Source organism: Scyliorhinus torazame, chromosome 18 (assembly GCF_047496885.1).
Source record: "Scyliorhinus torazame isolate Kashiwa2021f chromosome 18, sScyTor2.1, whole genome shotgun sequence".
Taxonomy (NCBI): Eukaryota; Metazoa; Chordata; class Chondrichthyes; order Carcharhiniformes; family Scyliorhinidae; genus Scyliorhinus; species Scyliorhinus torazame.
Window position 1 is genome coordinate 159,263,152 of NC_092724.1, and position 21,928 is coordinate 159,285,079.

A 21,928-nucleotide genomic window follows, 5' to 3' on the forward strand; every position below is an offset into this window, starting at 1 on the left:
CATCCTCACAAATCCGCCAGCGACTGCTAGAAAAAGACACTCTGGGTCTCAAGGAGGCACGGGCCCTTGCAGGCTCCCTGGAAGTGGCCTCCAGGAACGGCCGCGCTTACCTTCCCGACCGCGCGGCAGCCCCCTGGGCAGCGTGGAACCCCTCCGCAGCCGACCCCGAGACATTCCCCATCCCCCCCACAAGCCTGTGCTGCAAGGCGGCCTGGCAACCCCGGGGGGCCCCGCTGCTACTTTTGCGGGCAGGCCAAGCACCCCTGCCAGCGCTGCCCGGCCCGCGCATCCACCTGCAAGGGATGCGGCAAAAAGAGCCATTTCGTGGGGGTATGTCAGGCCCGTGGCGGACCGCCACCACAAACTTCTCCACGGTCCCCGTGCGGCCAGCGGTCACTGCCATCTTCCTATTCCAGGGCCACGTGCGGACCCCGGGCACCGCCATCTTGTCCTGCGGACGCCACGTTAGAGGGTGGGCGCCGCCATTTTGTGCACCCCCAGCCATGTGCGACCAATGGGAGCCGCCATCCTGGAGGAACCCCCAGGACCCCAGCTCGGCTGACCACGCACTGCCCGAAGAGAACTCTCAACTGCTGCGATTAGCCTCGGTGACCCTGGATCAGTCCCGGCCTCGAACACTCTCAACTGCTACAACGACCGTATTCATCAACGGGCACGAAACGTCCTGTCTAATCGACTCTGGGAGCACGGAGAGCTTCATACACCCCGACACGGTAAGGCACTGTTCTCTCCTCATCCACACCGCTAATCAAAAAATCTCCCTGGCATCCGGTTCACATTCAGTGGAGATAAAGGGGTTTTGTGCAGCAAACCTCACAGTCCAGGGAAGGGAGTTCAAAAATTTCCATCTCTGCATCCTTCCCCACCTCTGCGCGGCTACACTCCTGGGTTTAGACTTCCAGTGTAACCTCCAAAGTCTAACCTTCAAATTCGGCGGCCCTATACCCCCCCTTACTGTCTGCGGCCTCACGACCCTTAAGGTCGACCCGCCTTCCCTGTTTGCAAACCTCACCCCAGATTGCAAACCCGTCGCCACCAGGAGCAGACGGTACAGTGCCCAGGACCGGATCCTCATTAGGTCAGAGGTCGAAAGGCTACTGAGGGAACGGGTCATTGAAGCCAGCAACAGCCCCTGGAGAGCTCAAGCAGTGGTGGTAAAGACCGGGGAGAAGCATAGGATGGTCATCGATTACAGTCAGAGGACTGAGTGCTTCATTTTAAATTGTAAACTGTAAATTTAAATCATCAATTGTAAATAGCTATCAGAATTGTAAATAGTTACAAAACGCTTTACGGAGGTATTACGGTACTTCCAGAACTAATTCTACCACTTTGCCATGTTTGTAGTATCAGGCCACCACCCCGCCGGACTCTTTTTTTAACAGGGGTGAATGTGGTATTAGAGGTATTACGGTACCTGATAGGCTGGAGCACCATTGGTGGAAACTGTATGCTTTCTATTGGTGAGGATGTATGGTAGATCCGCCCTGCTAGGCGGGGTATAAGAGCCCGTGCCGCCCCAGCAGCCTTCATTCTGTACCTGAGCTGCTGGGGGAAACATCCAGCTTATTAAAGCCTTCAGTTGGACTACACCCTCGCTTTAGTGGTCATTGATCGTGCATCAGGCAGCATTTGTTTGACGGCCCTCCCATTGAACCTTGAGGATGCAGCGGAGGCAATGCTGGTAGAATTTCTCTAGTGCTCTTCTGTGTCGCTGATACACAGTCCACGTCTCACTGAAGTACAGGAGTGTGGTGATGACAACTACTGTGTGTATTTTGTTGACTTGCGTAGGTCTTTGTCAACCACTCGCTGTCATAGCTTGTAGAAGGCTGAGTTTGCAGAAGACGCAGCTGATCTGACCTACTTTGAAACTCTTCGTCGGTCATGGCTTTTTGAGAGAGGTGGCTGCCAAGGAATGGGAAATGCCCAACATATTCCCAGAGAGTCTCCTTCAACATAAATGGGAGGTGAAGACTGATTAGATCTGGATTGATAGATGAATTTTGTTTTGACAGCATTCAAGAACAAGGTGAGTTTTTGTATGCAGAATTGAAGACATGAAGAATGACTTGCAGATCTGGTGCAGAGAGGACAATGGCACAGAGTCACCTGCAAACTATAGGCCATATATATCTATGGTAGTCAATTTAGTTTTGGCACAGAGGCAATTGAGTATAAAGAATCTTCCGTTTGGATTATATTTAATATTAACACCAGAGGGCAGTTGATCTTTGATGGAGTGAATAGCGACTGTCAGGTGGACTGTAAATAGAATAGGGGCCAGCTTACAGCGATACCGGATTTGAAGGCTCCTGTTTCAGATCTCCCATTCGACAGAATCATTTCATCCTGAAGCAATTGTAGGATTGTGATGAACATTTCTGCACGTCTGGAGCACAATTATGTTCTATTTCTATATGCTAGTGCCTGACCCTGTGCCAATGCTTCCATACCATACTAGTGAACTCCCACAAGGACATTGGATTCAGTCCTGATAAGACTAGCTGCCTCCTGGGGGCGGCACGTGGCACAGTGGTAGCAATGCTGCCTACAGCGCTGAGGCCCGGATTCGAATCCCGTCGCTGGGTCACTGTCCGTGTGGAGTTTGCACATTCTCCCCGTGTCTGCGTAGGTCTCACCCCTACAACCCAAAGATGTGCAGGTTAAGTGGATTGGCCATGCTAAATTGCCCCTTAATTGGAAAAGAAATAATTGAGTACTCTAAATTTATAAAAGAAAGACTAGCTGCCTCCTGTCCCAGCACCCACTGATGCTTCCTATTTTTACATTTGTACATTTTCATGGAAAATATGGTGCTTTCTGATTTGAAATTGTCGCAATGATGTGTTATAAGTCAAATTATCAGATTTATACATTTCCCCTTAGAGTTATTACAAAGAATATTTTTCTGTGTCATTGTCTATTTTTTTTTACAAGGATCCAAATTAGCCCTTGATTTTTTTTCCCGCTCTGCCACTTGCAATATCATTGCAACAAGTTGACCTTAATCTGAGCTGATTGTAGTATTTGCTGAGATTCTACTGTTTCACTTCTCAAGCCAATCAGAGCCATCCTTCCCAAAGCTATGCAGCCTGCAGATATAATTAATATCGTAACAGCATCTGTGGGAGTCAACAGCTCTTTGGCATTTTGGATTTTGTGATACCTCAGTTCTCCCTCAGACTGATATCTTAATATTTTTTGTGATCTTTAAACATTTTTAACTGACCAAATCTGTTCTTGAAATCCTCTGCAATATTTTTTGATTGTGCATGGTGTACCGTGCATCAGGAGATTCGGATTTTCAGTGTGTTCCTTCCCTCTGTCAGAGTTAGCTAAATAGAATTATATAGAATAATTATGTAGCATTCCTTTGGCGCCTGTTTGCAAAATATGTTATCTGCTGAACAGTTACCATGGCATGCAATAAACAGGAAAATACATACCCTGATAAATTGCAAACACAAGGATGCCCTGAGATGGTTCAATTCATTATAAGCTGACTTATTTTCCAGGCACAACCCTTAACGGAAACTTCTTGCTCCGTTTCTGATTAGCATCTTCAAAGCCACTGACAGCTGTCAGCCTTTGAAGCGCTATCAGAAATATTAGCCTGTTTTTATTCCTTCACAACCATTATTTTTAATTATGGCCGTTACATGAAGGAAGTACTTTTGGTTTAAATGATGCTGTCCTTTCATTGAGTCACACAAATGCAGTTGAATAAATTGATCTGGAATCAAAGCAGTAAGTTTAAAGGGAGAGGTTTGACTGACGTGGACCTAGGACCAGATGGGGCTTTATGATGAAAAGGGTTTAATCCCAGACCAGGAATAGTTTCCATCAGTGGAACAGTACAAAGCAATTCACATATTGCTCGCTAGAAATGATCTTATGCACACTGATCTTCTCAAGACTTGCAAATGTGGCATTAGCTAATATTCAGAGAGATGCTTTCCTTTCATCCACCTGAGACTTAAGATTGCAGTACAGTATTCGAATAGAAAATGAGAACTGCAACACAGATATAAGATTCAGCTTCTAATTTGTATTCACTATACATGTCACTGCAGGATGTGCAAGCATAGGACAACTGGTTCACTTAGATACTATGCCAGAAACACTTCTAACTACCTTCTTTAAATTTCACCAAATAAATTAATGATAGTTGAATATTTCTGAAATTATCATAATTAGGCTGTACCCGACAGAATCATCTCTGCAATAAAAATTCTACTAAAACCACTGTAAAATATTTAACAAAGCAAACAGCAGCCTGTAAAGTCAATGTGCCTTTCATGTATCAGTTCAAAAAAAAATGTGGCAAGGGTATTGCTGTTCAATTTATTCTCTTAGTCTGGAGGGAAACTGATCTGGGGTCTTTACGATATATGAACCCCGACCTGTATGCTACCTCGGTGCTTCTTGAACACTGTCGTGTTGGCTCTGAATTGATTATGTAGAAATTTGAGATCGCCTTTCATGATCATTAATAATCAGTCAATAAACATGATGAAATGCTGTCCTGCTTCATATCAGCTGTTCCCCATACACATATGCTCACAAGCACTCTGGGTTTTTGATTTGCTCTTGTATAGCTAATTGGAAGGTGCATTTTGAAATTGCAAAACTGGCAAGACGTGCATCTTCAATGTGTTGTCTGTAAATTATCAGACACTTCCATTTTATTATTCAAACGTTTCACCCTGGTGCCTTTCTTTGCAAGGTGAACGAAAAGAAGAAACAGGTTCACGATTCAACCCAAAATTATTTACAATAAAACAGTTATTCTCCCAAATTATCCCAAATATTATCTGCCCAAGATTCTAATATTACCAGTGCCGATGAACTTGATCGAGCCGTGGGTCCAATCCTATGCACCTCTGTCGTGTTAGGGCCCTCTTCCACGAGGGGGGTCTCGCATGCCTCTTCCATCCATTCTCTGGTCCGCCATTGAGTCTTCTCCATTGTCTCCTTGTCGAGTCTTTGTTGGGTCCCTAGGTGTCTTCTTCTTATCCCCCTTCCAGAAGTTTCTCTGGCCCTCAGTCAATGAGGTCACTGGGCAGGGGTCGCAACACCCAATGGAGTTGCCGTTTGCAACTCTGCAAGACACCAGGAACTCTTCCCCATCCCCCCGCCACCCCAGGATCCATCCCCAGGTGCATTGTCTGAACGTTACCTTATTCCATTTCAGGTAACGGCAGGAAATCTAGGTGCCAGAAAGTCTGACTTCATCTGGGTAATCTACAACAATCGATCCATTTGATTGGGACTGACTATCTTCCTGCTTTGCTCTGGCTGTCTGTCTCTGTCGAGTATATTTGAATTTCATTGTTTGACTTCCCATCAGGCCTGTCTGTGGCTCTGATTGTGGTTTTAACTTAAAGTATTCAATTCAGTATTGGGCCTTAGATTCAGGCCGTTGGCCATTTTACCATAAATGTGTTTAAAAGATCGACTTTCTGAAGTTGTTTACAGTTCCTTTCATTCCACCTCACATACAGCTTCTTAGAATGTGTACTTTTAAATTTCTTCAGAATATATAAACTTGGATGTATATATGGGCCATTTTGCCTCAGTGATGTACATGGGATGACTTTTCATTTTTAGCATTCTTGCTTTTTTCTGTATTTGTATTTTTCCTGTCCTCATAGGGATAGTATCTGTCTATACAGTGGTTATACCAATCAACTAGATTCTATGCATACTAATATTCTGATTCCAAGCACCAACCACAAAACCTCCATGATGAATTATTCACCAGCACAGATGCTCACCATCTTCCAAAGAAATGCCTGGTCTCTCTGAACTTCAAGAAGATGATTTCAGGGAGTCACCTGCAATGGTTTGTCCATCACACGAACCTGCCTCCCATCCATTGACTCCATCTACACCTCCCGCTGCCTGGGGAAAGCGGGCAGTATAATCAAAGATCCCTCCCACCCGGCTTCCTCACTCTTCCAACTTCCTCCATCGGGCAGGAGATACAGAAGTCTGAGAACACGCACAAACAGACTCAAAAACAGCTTCTTCCCCACTGTCACCAGACTCCTAAATGACCCTCTTATGGACTGATTTCATTAACACTACACCCTGTATGCTTCATCCGATGCCAGTGCTTTTGTAGTTACATTGTATATGTTGTGTTGCCCTATTATGTATTTTCTTTTATTCCCTTTTCTTCTCATGTACTTAATGATCTGTTGAGCTGCTCGCAGAAAAATACTTTTCACTGTACCTCGGTACACGTGACAATAAACAAATCCAATCCAATCCAATTCATGGCAACACTCCTACTTATAGGAACTATAGACCAAAGCGAATGCTTTCTTTACTCCCACTTCTTGGATGGAGAAGAATGCTTTGGTACTAAGTGATCAAAGAACAAGGAGCCAGGAGTAAAATCCTGAAAAACTGGAGAGAGCTTTATTATGTTGTCATCCCTTTAAAGGCTTTATAGAGTTAGTATTTCTGGAAATTATTCAAGATAACTCATTCTCAGACATGTTTGACCCGTAGTTGAAGATAAATCCCTTGGTTCCTAAGGGTTAAATTTGTCCTCACAGCTGCTTCCACTAAGATTGATATCACCATCCGCACTGAAACTTGATTTCATGGTTAAGACTACCTGGAGACCACCATCACCTAGAAAAACAAGGGCAGCAGGTGCATGAGAACACCTCCCAAGTCTCACTCCAAGTCCCACATCATCCTGACTTGGACGTTTATCACCACTCTTTCACTTGCTGGGTCGAAGTCCTGGCCGTCCCTACATAATACCATTATAAGAACATTAGAACTAGAAGCAGGAGTAGACCACACAGTCTGCTTTGCCATTCAATAAAGATCATGGCCATAATTCCACTTTCCCACCCACTCCCCATACCTCTTGATTCCCTCAGAGACCAAAAATCTATCTATCTCAACCTTAAATATATTCAGAGGTGGAGCATCCACAATCTTCTGCGGTAGAAAATTTCAAAGATCCACAACCTTTTCAGTGAAGACATTTGTGTTCATCTTCGTCCTAAATGATCAGCCCCTTATCCTAAGACAATGCCCCATGTTTTAGACTCCTCAGCCAGGGGAAACAACCATGGTCTACCCTGTCAAACCCATTGTATGTCTCAATTAGATCACCTCTTGTTCTTGTAAACTCCAGTGAATATAGAACCAACCCTCTTATTACAGGGACCAATCCAGTGAACTTGCGGCTGTACTACCTTCAATGCAAGCTTAAATATGGAGACCTAAACTGGAACAGCACTTCAGGTGTGGTCTCACCAAAGCCTTGTATGATTAGAGCAGGCTTACATTTGCATATTTTTCTCACTCCAACCCTGCCAAGCCTGTCTCCCTGAGCTCCAGCCCCATCAAGCCTGTCTCCCTGAGCTCCAGCTCCACAAAGCCTGGCTTCCTGCTCCAGCTCCACCAAGTCTGGCTCCCTGAGCTCCAGCTCCACTAAGCCTGGCTCCCTGCTCCAGCTCCACCAAGCCTGGCTCCCTGAGCTCCAGCTCCACCAAGTCTGGCTCCCTCAGCTCCAGCTCCACCAAGCCTGGCACCCTGAGCTCCAGCCCCACCAAGTCTGGCTCCCTGCTCCAGTCTCACCAAGCCTGGCTCCCTGAGCTCCAGCTCCACCAAGTCTGGCTGCCCACTCCACCAAGTCTGGCTCCCCTCTCCAGCTCCACTAAGCCTGGCTCCCTGCTCCAGCTCCACCAAGCCTGGCTCCCTGAGCTCCAGCTCCACCAAGTCTGGCTCCCTCAGCTCCAGCTCCACCAAGCCTAGCACCCTGAGCTCCAGTCCCGCCAAGGCTGGCTCCCCAGTCCAGTCCCACCAAGCCTGGCTCCCCACTCCAGTCCCACCAAGCCTGGCTCCCCATTCCAGCCCCACCAAGTCTGGCTCCCCACTCCAGCCACACCAAATCTGTCTCCCTGCTGCAGTCCCACCAAGCCTGGCTCCCCACTCTAGTCCCCCCCAAGGCTGGCTCCCCAGTCCAGTCCCACCAAGCCTGGCTCCCCACTCCAGCCCAACCAAGCCTGGTTCCCCGCTCCAGCCCCATCAAGTATGGCTCCCTGCTCCAGCTCCACCACGTCTGGCTCCCTGCTCCAGTCCCGCCAAGCCTGGCTTCCCAGTCCAGTCCCACCAAGCCTGGCTCCCCATTCCAGTCCCGCAAAGCCTGGCTCCCCATTCCAGCCCCGCCAAGCCTGGCTCCCCATTCCAGTCCCGCCAAGCCTGGCTCCCTGAGCTCCAGCCCCACCAAGCCTGGATCCCCACTCCAGTCCCGCCAAGGCTGGCTCCCCAGTCCAGTCCCATCAAGTTTGGCTCCCCACTCCAGTCCCACCAAGCCTGGATCCCTGAGCTCCAGCCCCACCAAGCCTGGCTCCCCACTCCAGTCCCACCAAGGCTGGCTCCCAGCTCCAGCCCCACCAAGCCTGGCTCCCCACTCCAGTCCCACAAGCCTGGCTCCCCATTCCAGCCCCACCAAGCCTGGTTCCCCACTCCAATCCCACCAAGCCTGGCTCCCTGAGCTCCAGCCACAACAAGCCTGGCTCCCCACTCCAGCCCCACCAAGCCTGGCTCCCCACTCCAGTCCCGCCAAGCCTCGCTCCCCAGTCCAGTCCCACCAAGCCAGGCTCCCCACTCCAGTCCCGCCAAGGCTGGCTCGCCAGTCCAGTCCTACCAAGCCTGGCTCCCCACTCCAGTCCCGCCAACCCTGTTCCAGCTCCACCAAGCCTGGCTCCCTGCTCCAGCTCCACCAAGCCTGGCTCCCCGCTCCAACCCCGCCAAGCCTGGCTCCCCAGTCCAGTCCCATCAACCCTGGATCTCCATTCCAGCCCCGCCAAGCCTGGCTCCCCACTCCAGCCCCACCAAGCCTGACTCCCCACTCCAGTCCCACCAAGCCTGGCTCCCAGCTCCAGCCCCACCAAGCCTGGCTCCCCACTCCAGTCCCACCAAGCCTGGCTCCCCGCTCCAGTCCCACCAAGCCTGGCTCCCCACTCCAGTCCCACCAAGCCTGGCTCCCAGCTCCAGCCCCACCAAGCCTGGCTCCCTGCTCCAGTCCCACTGTGCCTGGCTCCCCGCTCCAACCCCGCCAAGCCTGGCTCCCCACTCCAGTCCCATCAAGCCTGGCTCCCCACTCCAGTCCCGCCAACCGTGGCTCCCCATTCCAGCCCCGCCAAGCCTGGCTCCCCACTCCAGCCCCGCCAAGCCTGGCTCCCCACTCCAGCCCCACCAAGCCTGGCTCCAAGCTCCAGCCCCACCCAGCCTGGCTCCCCACTCCATCCCCACCAAGCCTGGCTCCCCAATCCAGTTCCGCCAACCCTGGCTCCCCATTCCAGCCCCGCCAAGCCGGCTCCCCATTCCAGCCTCGCCAAGCCTGGCTCCCCGCTCCAGTCCCACTGTGCTTGGCTCCCCACTCCAGCCCCGCCAAGCCTGGCTCCCCATTCCAGACTCGCCAAGCCTGGCTCCCCGCTCCCGTCGCACTGTGCCTGGCTCCCCATTCCAGGCCCGCCAAGCCTGGCTCCCCGCTCCAGCCCCACCAAGCCTGGCTCCCCGCTCCAACCCCGCCAAGCCTGGCTCCCCAGTCCAGTCCCATCAACCCTGGATCTCCATTCCAGCCCCGCCAAGCCTGGCTCCCCACTCCAGCCCCACCAAGCCTGACTCCCCACTCCAGTCCCACCAAGCCTGGCTCCCAGCTCCAGCCCCACCAAGCCTGGCTCCCCACTCCAGTCCCACCAAGCCTGGCTCCCCGCTCCAGTCCCACCAAGCCTGGCTCCCCACTCCAGTCCCACCAAGCCTGGCTCCCAGCTCCAGCCCCACCAAGCCTGGCTCCCCGCTCCAACCCCGCCAAGCCTGGCTCCCCACTCCAGTCCCATCAAGCCTGGCTCCCCACTCCAGTCCCGCCAACCGTGGCTCCCCATTCCAGCCCCGCCAAGCCTGGCTCCCCACTCCAGCCCCGCCAAGCCTGGCTCCCCACTCCAGCCCCACCAAGCCTGGCTCCAAGCTCCAGCCCCACCCAGCCTGGCTCCCCACTCCATCCCCACCAAGCCTGGCTCCCCAATCCAGTTCCGCCAACCCTGGCTCCCCATTCCAGCCCCGCCAAGCCGGCTCCCCATTCCAGCCTCGCCAAGCCTGGCTCCCCACTCCAGTCCCACTGTGCTTGGCTCCCCACTCCAGCCCCGCCAAGCCTGGCTCCCCATTCCAGACTCGCCAAGCCTGGCTCCCCGCTCCCGTCCCACTGTGCCTGGCTCCCCATTCCAGGCCCGCCAAGCCTGGCTCCCCGCTCCAGCCCCACCAAGCCTGGCTCCCCATTCCAGTCTCACCAAGCCTGGCTCCCCACTCCAGTCCCGCCAAGCCTGGCTCCCCACTCCAGCACCGAGTTAGTTTGATTCCCAGAGCTCTAGACTCAATATATCTTCATTTCTCTCATCCGGCAGACTTGAATGCTCACCAATCAGAGACTGCTTATCTCCCTCATTACTGCTGATATGCTCACTAATCAGCTTATCAGCAGCAAACACAGGAGCAAATCAACCTCTGATTTGAGGAGCTACTCGAAAGTCTTAAATTGAAACTCGACTGATTGATATGAATTTTGAAAACTATCCCCTGGGGCTGAGTAGAGGAGCATTGCAGGCCACATCCGGCCAAAGGGCTGTATCTTGGACAATCCTGAATTAGAGCACCGACTTCTAGAATCTTGTATTCCAATCCCTTTGCAATAAAAGCCAACATGCCGATTGCTTTCCTAATTTCTTTCTGTACCTGAATGCTAAAGCCCACGTCCCATGAACGAACTTTAAAAAGTCACCAACAGCCGAGCCTGGGATGCATGTGGCACGGCGATGGTGTCTGACTCATCGACCCAAGGCCTGAATTGCCACAGCACTCCTTCCAAGATACAGGGGGACCACATGGGGGGGCAGCGCCTGACAATGTCCAGCTCCATATCCCATATCTCCCAAACACCCCTTACAGCGCTAACGTGGAAAAATCATCAACGCCTACCGGAATGCCAGGGAGCTGTTGCTCCGAAGCTCTTTCTATACTCCTTTCAAAGTCACATGAAACTGCATTGCAAAAAATAAAATGCACACCACCACAAGGTCAACATTCCCGTGAGGAATGAACCAGACAACGCAATGGCAATGGAGTCTTCAATGTGCTTATCAGTAGTGCAATAACACCCTTCAACATGTTCAAATGAGGGTCGTCGCGTCTGTGCACCAGTCGCCTCCACCCAGAGCGTACGACCTATTTGTGTCTCTATTTGCAAATCTTTCAGCCACACGGTAACCGTCAGCTCTCTGTTAGAATGTCATTGTTATGCGTTCCGCAGACCAATCGGTCGCGGAACATGTCTGTCAATACAGTGCCGCACTTACAACTTCAGTGAGGCTCGAAATTTCCAGCAGCAAACTCAACAATGGATTCCCAAGAGGAGCATTCCGCCACATTGACCAGTATCGCAAAACGATGATAGATAGAGACAGACAGAAACATTACGCCACCATCATAAGTCGGTCAGATGATACCGCATCCAGTATTGCCGGATACTTAAGGCCCCGGAGCACTCCAATTGTACTCTCCCCACAGGTCGGCAGCAAAACCTTGGGCCGGCACCTGTTTTCTATGTCACTACTGGCTCAGAAAAAGCACCGCAGACACTCTGTGCACTGATTCCAGAAGTCCATACCAGGTTCAAAAACATCCAAATGCCCGAGCAGCAGCATGCAAATCAACAAACTCCGTACCTTAGTCCAAAAAGAAATTTGGGAAGGTGGCTCTGCCGGACAGGCTGCACATCGACAAATCCAGTTTTACCCTCGTCGCCAGTTTAATAAGGCACAGAGAGTCCACAGCGAGTTGTAGTGAAGACATTTATTTACCAACAACATTATCTACACAAGGCCCAGTTACACCACACCGAGTTCTCTCTCCTTTCTGGTCCGCTCCACACTGGTCGACCTTTTATACCAGCACTGATAAGCTACCCGATCCCTAGCGGGAGAGCTCGCACTCCCAATGAGGATGGGGAAACAATCATCCCCAGCTGGATGTGCCCTGTGCACGTTATTGCACTTGTTACCACAATAGGAGCACCATCATCATATGGACTGCTGTAGTTCAAGGACATAGCTCAACACCAGCATCCTCTCGAGGGCAAATAGGGATTGGGCAATAAGTGCCAACCTTGCCTGAGATCCCCACATCCCAAGAATATTTGTTTTAAATTCCAACAGGCATCATAGATTTTCTTAACTGTCATAAGCGGATCCAACAATCAGTTGAAACTTGGTTAATTCAATTTTTAAAAATTTGTTTCTCAGCATTCATTACTGGCTCTCAACATCGAATGAGATTGTTCCTTCGTTGACTCTACTTTTAGTTTTGTTCTTCTGTATACAGCAATTTAGGTGACACTTTTCACACCTTCACTCAAGTCAGTGGTGAGCAAAATTGCATCTTGCCACAGTGCATTCCAGCTATGAGTTGGCCTGTGCCCAAATTCTCCACTTTGATTTGGGGCCGGTTTAGCTCAGGGGGCTAGACAGCTGGTTTGTGATGCAGAACAAGCATGGGTTCAATTCCCGTTCCAGCTGAGGTTATTCACGAAGGCCCTGCCTTCTCAACCTTGTCACTCATCTGAGGTGTGGTGATCTTCACGTTAAACCACCACCAGTCAACTCTCCCCCTCAAAGGGGAAATCAGCCTATGGTCATCTGGGACTGTGGTGACTTTACCTTTGCTAATCACCATCGGTAAAACAGCGCTCCTTCATCAGACAAAGGGCCACGTTTTCCTGAAGGCACTGCTGCCTGCTGAGATAGCATTTGCAGCTGTTGGCCACACTCCTGTATTTCGCCTAAGTAACCATTTCACATTGATAAGCTTGGACAGCAAGTGTCACCAGGCTGTTCATCTTTGGGGGCATCACAGCTAAGCCTGAACCTGTCTTTGCTGAATGTTCACAGGTACATGTCTCGAATACAGCATAGTCCCAGGATCTTTTTTTAATCTAAATTTAGTGTACCCAATTCATTTTTTCCAATTAAGGGGCAATTTTAGCTTGGCCAATCCACCCACCCTGCATATCTTTGGGTTGTGAGGCCGAAACCCACACAAACACGGGGAGAATGTGCAAACTCCACACGGACAGTGATCCAGAGCTGGGATCGAACCTGGGATCGGCGCCATGAGGCAGCGGTGCTAACCACTGCACTACTGTGCTGTCTAGTCACAGGATCTTGGCAGATCTGCCCACTGCGCAGCTACGTCACTTGAACTGCTGCCCTCATTGAGATTAGATAATTGATCTATATGCCCCGTGGCAGCACGGTAGCCTTGTGGATAGCACAATTGCTTCACAGCTCCAGGGTCCCAGGTTCGATTCTGGCTTGGGTCACTGTCTGTGCGGAGTCTGCACATCCTCCCCGTGTGTGCGTGGGTTTCCTGCGGGTGCTCCGGTTTCCTCCCACAGTCCAAAGATGTGCGGGTTAGGTGGATTGGCCATGATAAATTGCCCTTAGTGTCCAAAATTGCCCTTAGTGTTGGGTGTGGTTACTGGGTTATGGGGATAGGGTGGAGGTGTTGACCTTGGGTAGGGTGCTCTTTCCAAGAGCCGGTGCAGACTCGATGGGCTGAATGGCCTCCTTCTGCTCTGTAAATTCTATGATTCTATAATGGCAACTGCATTTACTGATTAACCAAACATGTGCAGGTTAGGTGGATATGCCATGCTAAAATTGCCCCTTATGTCCAAAGGTGTGCAGGTTAAGTGGGGTTATGGGATTAGGGCAGGGGGGTGGACCTAGATAGAGTGCTCTTCGAGGATCAGTGCAGACTCGATGGGCAAATGGCCTCCTCCTGCACTATAGGGATTCTACCCGCACAACTCCCATGCCCCAGCTGACTACGCCCTCTCATGGCCACCCTCCCTGCACCAACCTCTCCCTCGGCACCTGCAACCCGCTCCGTAATTTCTACCTGCCTCACTATGGGATATGGGCCCTGGATTGGCAGTAATAGTGGGTTGGTTCCATGGGATAGAGGATGATGATCCACTCTGCGATGAGCTCTGATACTCTGTTTGATGTCTGACTCCTGTCCACGGTAACACTTTCCACCGTACACCTGGATGATCCCTGCATGTGAGCTGGCCATTCCATCACATGGTCCAACCAAATCCTTGGGGTAGCGGAGGCGGGGACTCGGTGTGGGGGGAGGGGGTTGGGATGGAGAAGGATGGGGGGCGGTGTCATGGACCAGGGCCGTGTACTGGGGCGGTGAGCGGTGGCTGACCTGGGGGCCCTGGCCTGTGCCAATCTCCAACGACCCCCCCCCCCCCACACCGCAGCGCCCCCCTTTGCAATCAGCCCAGGGGTTGAGGCGGCCTCCTGCAATTCCCCACCTGTGACCTGGGTCCCCTTTGGAAACCGTCCTCTGGAACAATCGGGCCTGGACGAGCCTAACGGTCTCTTGGGTGTCCCAGGTGGTGTGTGGTGCCACTCTGTTCAGCCCGCTGCCCACCAGATGCGCCAGGGACTGGAGGGGGGGCGGGGGGAGTCAGGGGTGATTGCACTGACAAATAAGGATTTTTTGTATTTTTACCATTTTTGATGAGATATTGTGATCAAATGTAGATTTGTGGCCGAATCGAATAATTAAAAGAGACTGTTGCTACTTTCACAGACTATTGCAGAGTTGGAGAGCCAGGTCCACCAACTACGTGAAGAACTTATCCAGGTCAACTCACAGAGGAAGCAACAGCTAGTAGAATTGGGACTACTACGCGAGGAGGAGAGGCAGAAAGCTTTGCGAGATCACGAAGCTACCGTCAACAAGCTGAAAGCTGAGATGGAAAAGATGAAACTGGAGTTGCAGAAGACAAATGCTGCCGAAATGGAACATGCTGTAGAAAAGGTAGGTAGATTGTTTCTGTGTTTATAATTTCTGAATACCGTGACCATGGTAGATTGCCCCGTTTGCACAGAAACAAATGATGCAGATGATAGAAGAAGCACATGATGCAATTTAAATAATAAACTTCCATAAGAGCATACATTTATACAGTACCAATAACATAATTAAGTGCCCAAGTGAGTTCCCTGTAACCTTTTCTGTGAGTGGCCTGTTTGTTGCATTGTGTGGTCCCTCTAAGGTTGTTGCATGGCTGTTCACGCTCACACCTTAAAGGGACTGCTTCTTGTGCGCAGCCTGTTTGTCCCCGGCAGAATAAGTTCTGGACTGCTGTGCAGCCATGCACCTCTGAGACGGAAAGGAAATATTGGTCCGAAGACATTTCACAGGATTGATTACCAAACCGAATTTGATATCGAGCTGTGTGAAAATATGGTAGAACAGGTGACCAAAAGCTTGGCAAAAGAGTTAGGTTTTAAGGAGCATCTTAAAGAAGGAGGTAGAGAACCGGAGAGGTTTGTGAAGGAACTCCAGAGCTTATTTGTATTTTGGATTGTGTAGATCGTCACTTTTTTCAGCATGATTTCAATTCTTAAAATGCCATAACAATGGTTAGGAATAACTTGCTTTAATGATACTTCACTCAGTTAAAGGAACCCATTTGTGATTTTGGTCAAGTGATTGGAATAATATGAGATGGAAAAGATAGAAATTTGAAATTGTTCAACTTGAATTATTATTTTTCCTCATCTCCCTTATCCAAGGACTGAATAAAACATGCTGTTGACAAACCTGAATGTGCCCAGCTTTTTATGCTCCATTTGTAAAATTCACTGAAATAGATTAATTTTGAAATGTTGAGCCTGATTTAACTAGTTCTGCAATCATCAAACTTTAAATGTAAAGTGTATGCAGCGTTAATGACTGTATTTTGAGGCATCTAGTTGCCAGTCAAGTGATATTCAAACAGAACAGAATTTTCTTTGCAATTTGAAATAGCCAACGATGCTGTTGTTTAACTCTGACATTCTATGTAGTAACAATGAAGTACATTCTGACCTGAGCTTCTGAAGAAGTCTATGCTGTTTACTGTAGAGTGGTATGACCTATTTCTCTTTTTAGTCCCCCAAAGCTTTCGATTTTGAGCCTCCCTGTCATGACTTCAGTTTCTTGCTGTCGAAGATATCATGTGAATGTATCAAGGATTTATTTTTATTAGAGTTGTGTGGTTTATCTGGCAGGATAAATCGTTTTGAAGTTGATGGGTTGAAGTCATGTGTCAATAGGCAATGAGAATCTTATCTCATGAGAAAAGTTCAACCACTTGAAACTATTTCAAAGTGAATCTGATTGAAGTGTTATGTGGTCTCCTACTTCTATAGACACTGTAAACATATACGTTGGAGTTGAAAGTAGTCGGACAGTTTATTGTGTCTGTGAAATGCTGACTAAGGGAAGAACTAAGATCATCACATCACTGGCTAAATAAGCACTGTTTAAAAAATAATTACTCAGTATAAAAGTGTGGAATGAGGAAATCAGTTTTCTTTCTGCTAGTTTTCCAAAAGCAACCATGCCCAGTGAATGACAAGAACCTGTTGCCAGTCTTTAACGATGCTACAATGAGACAGTTGCCAGACGGCATATTGTCTTCTTGTTTCTCTCAAACTTCTCCCAGCTTGGGAAACATCACTACCACAAGTGTCTTAAAATGAGGAACCCATGTTTCCTATTGCATGCTGCTCCAATGGACTCCACCACCTAATGGTATTACAGTTTATTCGCTGGTGTAGTTTGTGTCAGAAGAATTAGTGCACATCTGGGGTGGAATTTTCCGCAATCGGCGCGATGTCCGCCGACCGGCACCAAAATCGGCGCGAATCAGTCCGGCATCGGACTGTGCATCGGTCTGCACATCCTCCCCGTGTGCGCGTGGGTTTCCTCCGGGTGCTCCGGTTTCCTCCCACAGTCCAAAGAAGTGCAGGTTAGGTGGATTGGCCATGATAAATTGCCCTTAAGTGTCCAAAATTGCCCTTAATGTTGGGTGGGGTTACTGGGTTATGGGGATAGGGTGGAGGTGTTGACCTTGGGTAGGGTGCTCTTTCCAAGAGCCGGTGCAGACTCGATGGGCCGAATGGCCTCCTTCTGCACTGTAAATTCTATGGATAATCCTCCGCATCTTGAGGGGCTAGGCCCGCGCCGGACTGATTTCCGCCCCGCCAGCTGGCGGGAAAGGCCTTTGGTGCCCCGCCAGCTGGCGCGAAACTGACTTTGCCGGGCGACGCATGCGCGGGAGCGTCGGCGGCCGCTCACGGCATCCCCGCGCATGCGCAGTGGAGGGGGTCTCTTCCGCCTCCGCCATGGTGGAGACCATGGTGAAGGCGGAAGGAAAAGAGTGCCCCCACGGCACAGGCCCGCCCGCGGATCGGTGGGCTCCGATCGCGGGCCAGGTCACCCCCCCCCCCCCGGAGCCCGCCCGCGCCACCATGTCCCGCCGGTAAGAGAGGTGGTTTAATCCACGCCGGCTGGACAGGCATTCCAGCAGCGGGACTCCGGGCCGGAGAATCACCGGGGGGGGTGGGGGTGCGCCAACTGGCGTGCCGCGATTCCCGCCCCCGCCGAATATCCGGTGCCAGAGAATTCGGCAACCGGCGGGGGCAGGATTCACGCCAGCCCCCGGCGATTCTCCGACCCGGCAGGGGGTCAGAGAATCCCGCCCCTGATATCTATAAATTAGTAATATTTGCAAATGATTTCAAACATATTGCGAAGCAGCAGATTTGTGAGATTTTCGTGCATTATGCGGTACAATTCTATGAGAGACTTCAGGGGCAGGATTCTCCGTCGGCCGACACCGAAATCGGGAAAGGCGGTTGGGCAGAGATCGTTTATGACACCAAAATCGTGGCTGGTGATGGGTTCACAAATTGACAAATCACAATTCTCCGGTGCCTCGGCAGCGGCGTCAATGCGTTCCACTCCACATGTAAAGTGAACACCGTTTGCATATCATGAGCGGGGCCGACCCAGTATACTTTGGAGCCTCTGCAATTCTCCACCTCCACCGGGGCGAATTCCCAACGGTGAGGTTCACTTGTGCTTTTAAAAATCGTGAAACAGGCGCAGTGACTGATGAGGACGAGAGAGGAGGAAGGACATGCAGAGGCAGGACTGTGTGCTGCCAGGCCGGCTGGCGGGGGGTGGCGCTGCCATGCCCGGGATGGGGTGGTGGGGTGGTTACGGGGGGATGGGACATGGAGCCAGAGCTGGGGTGACCCCCCATGGGACTGGGATTGTGTCCACACATGGACCACCATCGCCGTGCCCTGCAAGGGAGCCACCTTGCTACATACCCCACTGACCACCCACCGTGGCCCGTGGTTCAGCAGAGTTTCACCGGCGTATGGACTCCACCACCCCTGCACTCCACCCACCACCCCCGCATCGCACACTCTGCCATACCACCCCCACCCCCCTCTAACCAGCCGCCACCTGCCGGCAAGGCATCACATGGCTCACCCAAGGGCAACGCCCACGTTAGCCCCTATAGGAGGGGGGGGTATGGATGAGGGCCTCAGAGGGTACCACTGGCAAGGGCAGCGCCAGCCAAAGGTACCCCTGGCAGCAGGGACGGGCGCTAGAACCAGAGGCCCCACCAGTGCTGGGCACCAATGATGCCTGTGATGCGGGAAGGTGGGAGGGGAACATGTGGGGGGAGGGTCCGCAGTGCCAACCGAGCCGCCATGTAGCGCGTTGGACCTGGTTGGGCACGGGGGTGCTAACATGTCTGCCTTGCACCCCCTGCAGACAATGGATATTGGAATTCAACCAGCAGTGGTGGCCTTCCTGCTAGTCGCCGCAGCCCGAGAGGATGTACTGAGGCTGTACAAGCTGGAGCTGCCTCGCGTGTACCGGCAGCGCCTGTCATTCGAAGACCTTCAGGATTGGTCCTGCCGTCGCACACTCCGGCTGAACAGGGGGACGGTGTGACATATCCACCAGATCATGCCGCACATGGCACTACGCGGGAATGGGGGAGGACACCCTCTCCAAGTGGTCGCCCTGAACTTCTACGGCACAGGGTCTTTCCAGGCACCAAGTGGGAACCTGTCCATGGATGTCACAGAACCCGATCCACAGGAGCGTCCACGCCGTCACAGAGGCCCTATATGCTCGGTTGGCACAATACATCCATTTCAATGTGGACCGAGCCCACCAGGATCCCTGGGCAGCAGGATTCGCCTCCCTTGCCGAGATGCCCCTGGTCCAGGGGGTGATCGACAGGATGCATGTCGCTCTACGAGCACCTGCAGATGACAGGCCGCTCTTCACAAGCCAATGTGCAGCTGAATGTGACCATAAGATGCGCATCAAGCACACCTGCGGCCGATACCTGGGCAGTGTGCACAACGCCTTCATCCTGGCACACTCAACAGTTCCTGGCCTCTTTGAGGCCGAGGGTGCCCAATGGCCCCTGGGCTACTCCATGGGATAGGGGTGCAAACGGAGCTAATCTCTCAGACTCCCCCCCGCCACCTGGTGCTACCAGTCCTGGAGGCCTGCTCTTGTCTCGACCAGGACCTGCATGCTCACGGCCATGGGGCACAGGGAGCTACCACCTCTGTCTGGGACTGTGCCATGTCACGCTGTGACTGTGCCACTACCTTCTGGGTCTGTGCCTCATCAGCCAGTCACTATGCCATCTCCCTCTGGGACTGGCCCACCTCCCTCAGTGTCTGTGCCAAGTTGGCCAGTTCCAGGACAATGCCACTCACGCCCTCAGCCATGGCCCACTCTGCTTGGGACACGTTCAGTTCGCCACTGCAATGTTCAGGTGACTCAGGGATATAGCTCTCTGTGATAGGGCAGCCCTGCCCTGGGCCACCGCCTGCACAGAGTGCCCCAGGCCTTGGACATGCTGATCCATGGCCGAAACCTTCACTTCCGAAGGCCTTGACTGCGGACGCCATCCATGCGTGTTTTCCTGGGTGGAATGCATGGTCGGCACCACCTACTGCTCCTGGATTTCTGGACTCCTCCAACTGCACCTGCAGGTGCTGGATGCTCGCCGGCAACCCCTCATGCAGTCCCTAGCTTTGTGACTGCATCTGCACAACGATGGGACCATCCGTTCAGGAAACCTGAAACCCGTTGAGACAGAAGCTCGTCAATGGGATCGGCCTGCCCTCCGACCATCCACCCCCTTGGGAGTTCCTACCTTCACCTGCTGTTCCGAATCAGCTGTGTGATGCGCACCAGATAGTGTCCCAGGAGCCTCTTCACTAAAGTGCCCAATTGAGTTAAGTGTCTCTGGGATGTTGGAGGGTGTAGGAGACAGTTGAGATGGGAAGTCAGTGTCTTCCCTGCACTCGAGCTCTGGAGTGCATCGGGGTGCGGGACGAGGGCTCCCGTCCGTGTCAGTGTTTCTGGGATGCATTAGGATGCGGGACGAGGGCTCCCATCCGTGTCAGTGTTTGTCATTGCTGCTCGACACATGGGGTTCTGACTGTGGCTGGGGCTGGGGGCAAGGGACAACAGAAGGGCCTGTGCTATCACCAGCAGCTCTTGCAAGACAGAAGACAAGACGCATTATTGCATTGCGGTCCAGGGGGGAGTGGGTGTGGTGGGGGCAGGGTGGGTGTGGGGAGGGGCTGTAGGGGTGGAGAGGGTTTGTATCGGTGGTGTGGGCGTGGTGGTGGAGAGGAGGTGTGGGGGTGGTGCTGGAGGGGAGTGTGGTGATATGCATCACTGTAAATACACAAGGGGTTAATGTAAATACACTTAGACTAGATAAAGACCAGAGGGAGCACCAGAGACATCATGACACACAGACATTCAACCAATAGGTCAGTAAGATAGGACATGACCAATGGTAGTCAAGATACACCCAGACGTGACACTACCACAGGGGGGCATTACACACACCCATACATAAGGACACAGCACACATGATCTTTCTCTTTCCAGTGGAGACACTTAGTGAGTACAGACAGGGTTGATTGAAACACATCACACCCACCACGTGGATTGTAGCAGACTGGTTAGTTAGTCTGAGTAGCTATAGCAGGATTAACAGGAAGTTGAATCCAAGTAGGAGAATTGTTAATAGTTTAATAAATGTGTTAAAGCTATCTCCAGGTCTGAACCTTCCTTTGTCAGAGTGTACAACAAGGAAACAGCTTATGCTACGTCAAGAGCATAACAAAACAGGGGATGACACATGTGCCATGGGGAACTGCACCTCAGCAGGGTCTTACCTCCTCGTCCGATGCCGACCTCCACCTACGTCGACTGCCCTTCCTCAGGCCCACCGACCACGTCCAGTGCCCTCTGTTATGCTGCGGTGAGGGGCCGCAGGTCCGGCGGTCCCCCTCCAGTCTCCTTCCACTCCCGGCGGTTCTGTGGGTCCTTCTCCTGGCAGGGGGAACAGAAAACACACAGTGTTAGACAATCTGACGCATGCAGCCCAGCGGTGGGTAGGTGGTGACTTCAGGGCCCAGAGCACCCAGACACGGCGGCCATTCTGGGTGCCAACATGTGGTGCAGGGTGGGGGTTTGCCCGCCCTCTGGGTGAGGGTGGGAGGGTGGGGTTACGGGTGAGTGGGATGTGGATTGGTGCCAGGGGCACGCTGCTGCCTACTCACCCTGGCCTCCATGAGAAGGATGTGCAGTTTTTTCCGGCCCTGCTGGCCGTTCCGAAGAGTGGTGCTCATGGCACTGACCACCTCTGCCACCTGCGCTCAGGCCCAGCAAACGGCAGCGGCTGGTAGTCTCCTTCCCACTCGGGGTACAGGGTCTCCCGCATCTCCTCCACAGTGTCCAGCAGGCTCTCACATTTCGTGTCAGTGAATCTTGGGGCTGCGCGTCTTGCTGCCATCTTGTTGGCTGGGATGGTGTGTGTGAGGTCTGAGGTTTGTATATGCGGCTGCAGCTTGTCGGCCTCCAGAGTGTCAATCTGGCCCGTTTCTCATTTGATCAATTGTGT

The 21,928-nt window shown here is 51.8% G+C and overlaps 1 protein-coding gene across 10 annotated transcripts in view; it reads left to right on the plus strand.

Moving 5' to 3' along the window:
* Positions 1-21,928, plus strand: part of cep112 (centrosomal protein 112) — an 804,780-nt gene that overhangs the window by 523,352 nt on the left and 259,500 nt on the right. For all 10 annotated transcript variants that reach the window (XR_011936273.1, XM_072483741.1, XM_072483748.1 and 7 more), the window contains one exon: positions 14,716-14,946. Coding sequence is in view for 9 of the 10 variants with exons in the window: in XM_072483741.1 (XP_072339842.1) it covers positions 14,716-14,946 (231 nt within the window). In the remaining variant the exon portion in view is untranslated. The remainder of the gene's footprint in view (positions 1-14,715; positions 14,947-21,928) is intronic.